Source organism: Anneissia japonica, unplaced genomic scaffold, assembly GCF_011630105.1.
Source record: "Anneissia japonica isolate Jap-2015-1 unplaced genomic scaffold, ASM1163010v1 scaffold785_len581690_cov155, whole genome shotgun sequence".
Taxonomy (NCBI): Eukaryota; Metazoa; Echinodermata; class Crinoidea; order Comatulida; family Comatulidae; genus Anneissia; species Anneissia japonica.
Window position 1 is genome coordinate 58,589 of NW_022739772.1, and position 7,005 is coordinate 65,593.

General features: G+C 35.3%; 1 protein-coding gene across 1 annotated transcript in view; it reads left to right on the forward strand.

Annotated features, from left to right (window-relative positions):
- LOC117117986 (very-long-chain 3-oxoacyl-CoA reductase-like) overlaps nucleotides 1-7,005 on the forward strand; it is a 24,570-nt gene that overhangs the window by 1,244 nt on the left and 16,321 nt on the right. The window contains exons 2-3 of the mRNA XM_033262481.1: nucleotides 3,186-3,232; nucleotides 6,253-6,328. Of these exons, the coding sequence (XP_033118372.1) occupies nucleotides 3,186-3,232; nucleotides 6,253-6,328 (123 nt within the window). The remainder of the gene's footprint in view (nucleotides 1-3,185; nucleotides 3,233-6,252; nucleotides 6,329-7,005) is intronic.

The following is a 7,005-nucleotide window of genomic DNA, read 5'->3' on the forward strand; positions in this document are numbered from 1 at the left end:
TGCTGAAAATAGCCGACTGGCTTGATCTCTGTACATGGAAACTGTACGAACATGTGCGATGGTTCAGGAATGTGGTTGTTACCCGAGTTGTTCGCCTATACAGACCCTATAATGTAGGGTCTGTGGCCATGGCCTATATTACGTGTTGTTTTCTTGTCTATTAATTATTTTACATAATCTTAATACAGACATTGATTATGATCATTAACCTCTGTTGTGTGTTATAACCGTATTATTGCTCGTTAAACCAGGTTGAACTTTTAATCAGTTGGTGAATTCGCATTGGTTTATCATCAATCGGCAGACACTGCACACTCGTTCTGCACGAATGGGCATGTTTTGCCCTATCTAATACAAGCGTAACCATGGAAACGTGTATTTCTATTGTTATCTTCTTTATAAAGCGCGTTTACAGTTAAAGTTCTGGATTTTAGGGCGATGTTTTTCGTGTTTTTTCGTGCTTCAAATCAATCATTCAATCATTTAAGAACGTATAGGCCTAGACATAATATACAACGAAACATAAAGCATCAAATACTGTAAACTTTAATAATATTACGAAAAATATAATAAAAATCCACTGATTTTTTTTTTTCTAAAATAATACACAGAATCATTGAAAAAAAGCAATGCCGGTCGGCAGACTGTCAGCGTCGGTCGGAAATTTTGAGTGCCGGACAGGGCATAAATAATGTGACTTTTTGTGGCGTTTATATACTTTCTGCTTCAAAATCAATCACTCATTTAAGAACGTATAGGCCTAGACATAATATACAACGGAACATAAAGCATCAATTACTGTAAGCTTTAATATTATATTACGAAAAATATAATTTGGCAGTATATTAATATTATTAACATTCTTCTTCTTTCTCTTCTTCAATATATGCATCGACACTGTAATATGAAAATAATAAAATCCTTTGGTTTGATTATCAACATATAAATCCGTTTGTTTCAAATATATAAATCTAAATATATTATGAATCTTAAAACATTATTATTCACTTACACAAACATAATAAAATCAACTGTTCGTTTGTTCCAAATAGGTCAAATGAAATACATGTATATGAATCTTAAAACATTATTATTAACTTACACAAACCTAATAAAATCCACTGTTTATTTGTTTCAAATAGATAAAATGAAACATATGAATCTTAAAACATTTATTAACTTACACAAACCTAATAAAATCCACAAACTCATCGCATTATTAATGCCATTGAATTGCTTAAAACGACATTAATTAATTAGCAGCAAAATACCTGATAATACAACACGATTATTAACATATGATTGCACATATAATGTACATTCGTTAGTTTTAAATATATAAAAAGAAATGTATGCCATCTAAATCATTAATTATTAACTTATACGGGACTTACACAAAACCTAATAAAATCCACTGTTTTTTGGCAAACTAATGGCAGCATAATAATGCCACATTACTTATTTGGCAACATAAAAAGACCTAACAATAAAACACGAAATAATGGATACTGAGTCTGTAGCAGCAATAGCTTTGCGCCTACTTGGTGTTCCATACAAATATATCTCGGCCGAACTTGTTCACGGCCGAACCGGTCCTACACCATTTTAAACCGACTTGACCTAGGCCTATTCCAAACCATTTAACTACAATGTACTGCATTGTGAATGCGTCATCGGCGTTCCATACATATACACGCATTGGCGGCCGTTCTGGAGGGCGGCCGCTATAGGTAGCGGCCGATATGGGCCTAATTCGATGGAGGAGGGGGGGGCACCACGCCAATTCCCCAAAACGGGGTCCAGAGCAGGCCCTGGTGGGGGTCTGGGCCCTTTAGTCACATAATCCAAGATGATACTAAGTCCTTGTTGGCTGGGTTGTTTTGTTTGGGAAGGAGAAATTTTCTCCGTGGATTGATTCTAACAAAATAATTACGAAAACTCTCTAAGACTCAAGTTACTGCATCCATGACCGTTTTTATGTATTTCATAAAACCAATTTCTTCTAATTTTAAATACATTTTCCCATGAATTTGTTATAAATTTTGTTTATCACGCATAGACTTGCGCTAAATGCATGACAAATTTATGATCATGCATACGTGTATCTCCAAAATGCGTGTTTCATCCAAAATCACTTTGAAATGTGGGACTGTCCCACACGATGGGAGATGGTTGGTAACTATGAATATGACCCACCACATACTATTTATTAATAATTCGGATATACACTTTTATATCAGTGGCACTCGGCCAGTTAGGCGGTGCATCTATAACAGAGCAAATAAGGGCAAATAGAAAAATTTATTACATAATCACTTCCGTCTGCATCAACAATTTTGGAAATATTGATGCATGAATAATTTTATTTATTTATATTTATTTATTTTATTTATTTATTTTTTTTTTTTGTAGCATCATTTATTTTAACTCAAACACATAAAAACAACTTTGCAAAAAACAATTGCTCATAAAATGTAAAGGAATTGGCTCCGAATTCGGAAGACTTCAAACTCTTCCAATTGATTGGATCAGACATTGGGATCGCCGTAAAAGTTCAAAATGCAAAGTCCATTGGTCCAATGGGCTGATTGGATTGTTGACTCACATGTTCCACAGGGGCTCTCGCTGCTAAAAATAGCTTGTTACATCATGCATTACAAGTGGGCGGTCTTCCTTGTAATGGGTGTGTTTGGTTGGATTGATTGTTGTTGGGCAAAAACCAACCCACGACATCAAGAAAGAAAGAAAGGCAAAGGCTGGTTTAGCTCGAGGCAAAGACCAAAGCCTAGGTGCCTATGCCTACTAACTATAATTTGTTCCCTTCCCTTTGATGCTCGAGTAATGTCTGATTTTCTTTCAGCGGAATATAGGCCTAGGCCTAGTTTTGAATAATAGGCCATTGAATCACAGGGAATCCCCGGGTATAATCCCGTCCCCCCACCCCTCCCAAAAAAGAAAAAAAAAAAAATCTCGCCCTCATCAATTTTTTTAATAAAAGAGAGTGATAATCTAATGATTTTTTTCTATATGCCCTAAACAAAAAGTCTTAAAAATGTTAGATCTAAAACTTGTTGACGTTAGGGGTTTTCAAAGAATATAAAACAATTACAGCCCATGAAAATGAATCATTGGATTTGTTACTGTAATGTTACCACTTTTTAAAAATTATTATTTTATTATTACAGTTGTGACTGGAGCTACCGATGGTATTGGCAAAGCATACGCTGAGCAGGTATGGCCTATTTATTGTAGTACAGTACTTTTTTAATGTGAAAAGGTGATTCACTAATCAAATTTCAGTTTAAGATGGAACAATAACAGTAATTAAAACTAGATTTGAACTCGTCACTAAAGACGAGTTTGGTGATCCGCCGTACTTTGACCCTTATAAAGCGCGCGCAGTGCTGATTGAAAAATTTCATAATATGCTAAAATATTCTGTACAACTAGTGTTTTAAAAAAGAATAATTTTCAGCATTTTAAAAGATTTACGCATGCGTAACACGTACGGCTTGACACCCCGTGAGCAAGGTAATGGCACAAAGAGTGACTCCTGATATGAATACAGTGTCAGGAACACAAAATATGTAACAAAACGTGATTTCAAGCTTCAGTACGTTCTGTGTGCGTGGAAGTGAACATATGGCGTGTAAATTTGGAAAGTTTTGGAATACAGAAAATGAACCGAAACGTTTAAACTATCTGAATAGTGATATTGAGAATTTTGAAAATTTAACATACACATGTGTGCGTATACAGTAATGGCAGACGAAATTAAATATTGTCGTGTTTTTAAAACCGTCTGTTAGTTATTAATGCCACAGGAATTTTCCCTTCGTATAACCTATACTGTATATATAAGTCTGATAGCGTCGAAATACAGTCTGCCGCCCTCTTGTGTTCTATTCTTTATATCTTTTAGAATGAGAGATAAGAATGTTCTAAAATTTCATTCTTTTTGACCATGCTGACGTGATCAAAATGAAAAATAAAGGGGCACGTCCGAAAGAGATTTAGCTATAACATACTCACAGGTGGGAGACAATCAATCAAGATAAGCAAGATACGTTCAAACAAGTACAAAAGTAATAACGTCATAAATAAAAAATTCAGTTTTTTCTTAATTCAAATGGCAATATGATGACGTCACAATGTCCGATCAGCAAATATGATCTATAAAATCGTATCTACAACTCATGTGCTTTCAGAATATGTAATAAAAATTGGGGGTCACCTTTCATCCTAAGGAGCTATAACTGATTAAAAATATTCATGGTTTTATGCATATATATATATTTGATGCGCACGTACGGCATTGCTATTGGCCATAAGATGACCAAAAAGAATGGAAATTTGTGAAAACAATATCAGGAACCCAAACTATGTGAAAAACCATAATGTCTAGCTTCCGTACGTGCTGCGCGCATAAAAATGCGTGCGCGTAGTGGAAGATTTCAAAAAAATTCGAAATGCTCAAAATGGCCTGAAACATGCTCTAATTTAGTCTAAAAGTGATTTTGAGCATTTTAAAGATTAGACGCACGCGTAATGAAGCGCACACGTAAAATTAAGTTACAGTACATTCAACATTAACCCGAAGTTAATGCTCACTTAATACGATTTCGAAATGGCAATTGGTTAGGCTGATATTATCGATAATGTAAAAACGCAAAATTGCGCGTAGATGACGTCACGCATGACTGAGCGTGTTGAAAAGCTTACCATGACTATTCCAGACCAAGCCAAATGTTCGTTGACAGCGATTGTGCGTAACTCGTGGCATTTTTTGAGATATCGTGCGAACAGAAACAGGGGGAGAAAGAAAGAAGAATAAGAAAAAAAGAAGAGACCGTACAATAAGAGGTGATCCGCTCGAGAAGCGGATCACCAACAATAAAATTTTGTGATTGTAACTAATTGTTGCATCGATAATAAGCCAACACAATTTCATGTAAATAGATTTATGTATTTTTATAATTATTATATACGATTTCATATGTTTACTGTAAATTATTAGCTTTAAAAGGAATTTTTTAAAGTTAAAAGCATTATAATATTATTTAATATTTTGATACTGTAGGTAGAAAATAATGGGTGTTGGATTAAGCTGCAATCGCACTCTTAAATTTTTCAAAATTTACAAAAAGAAAAATGGGAGAAAAACAAAATTAAATTAACAAATTTTTTTGTGAGAGTGCCATTTCTGCCAATTTCAGTACTGTAGTATGACCCTCTGTCTGCAAAATTGATTTTCTGGGCGCCCTCTATTTCAAATTCCTTGATGCGCAACTAGTTGTATTGGAGTACTGTATTGGAAATGGTATAGTATGTGTCCTGATAGTTGCAATTTCCATACAATGATAAAATTACTTTGCTTTAATGACGAAACATTAAAAAAAATAATTTAAATTATTGTACTCATATTATTATCTAAAAAAAAATGCTGCTTTGTGTTCTTTTTAAATAGAAATGATGTTTGTGCCCTACTGCCCTACCTGACATGTTTTGGTACTGAAGAATGCTCAGTATTAATTATTTTATTATTAATGTTAGCCGCCTTTCATGGAAAGACAAGTGGTCATCAGAAAGACAAAGCTGTCCTGATGATTGCGTCACCAACTATTTAAATTAAGCTCATCGACTGAGTCAGGAAGAGGGGTGCTTTCACGAGTGAAAGTACGCAGACATCTCACATTCCCACATACTTGTAAAAAAAATCTTGAAAATGATTTTGGGTGAGAATCAGAGTAGCTTACTATAGGTCAGTCGACTAGACTGGTGCTAGCCACTGATTGTGCGCTGAACCAAGGAAATCTCTTAGTCCCCGTTTCAAATCCCGTCGCTGATCCCCTTTTATTTCAGCTGGCTGGCTTATACGCAAGTTAAGATAGCCAGCGAACCGTCTGCCGGATGAGACATTTAACCCGTTGGTCCTGTGTGCGTTAAAGAACGCAGTACACTTTTCAGAAAAGAGAATTCAACAGTCCACCAGAAGGACCCCACTGGAAAAAAGCCTTCGGACTTTATAGTGGGTTATTTTTGGTGTGATTCACACCAAAAATACTCCAATCCTATCCTATCGAACCCGCAACCTCCAGATAACCAGCTTGGTGTCTTAACCACTAGACCACTAGTTCTTAATGGCTAGTGTTGAATCTGATCCCCAAGTAGCAGAGGGTACTGCAATGCTATTCCGATAGAAAACAAAATTGCCATTACTAATACTAATCTCCTGATTTTTTTGTTCCACAGCTTGCTAAATTGGGGTTAAACATAGTGCTCATAAGTAGAACATTGTCAAAACTGCAAGCAACAGCATCTGAAATAGGTTAGTTTTTATATAACTCATATTTCATATTTATACTCAATATTATAATAGCAATAATAATATTAAAGAGTAACTATAGTAATACATTAATACGATTATGATAGTGTTAATGTTAATACAGTGCACCGTCTAATTCGAGACCCTCTAATTCCGAGACCCCTTTATTTCGAGACCACATTTTTAAAGAACAAATAACATTCATCTATCTTTTAACACAAATCTAACATTCTAATTAGAGAGCAAAACCCCAAGACCACCTTTTCATGCCCCTAAGTGGTCTGAAATTGGAGCTAGTTCCAGACGCTAGTTCCAGCCGCTCCTCGCCCATGGTTCGGTTGGTAAAACCAAGTCTTCTCGGATAAGGACTTAAAATGGAGGTCCAGTGTATACATCTGGCTCGTGTGCACTTTAAAGAACCCATTGCATCTTTCAAAAGAGTAGGGGGTTACCCCGGTGTTATGGTTCATTTCAGCCCCTGTCGTTGTGGAATGATGTTAACCCTCTGGATACCGGATTCTTTTGTAGTGCAAACCCTTGTATACCGAATTTTTTTGCAGTGTAACAAGGTTTTTTGCGTTTTTTGAGTATATGTCGTTCTGGTGGATTTTTGGGAACTTTCTGTAAATTATACAGAAAAATGTTTCTAAAAACAAAGAAAGCTTATAGAATAAGCTTTC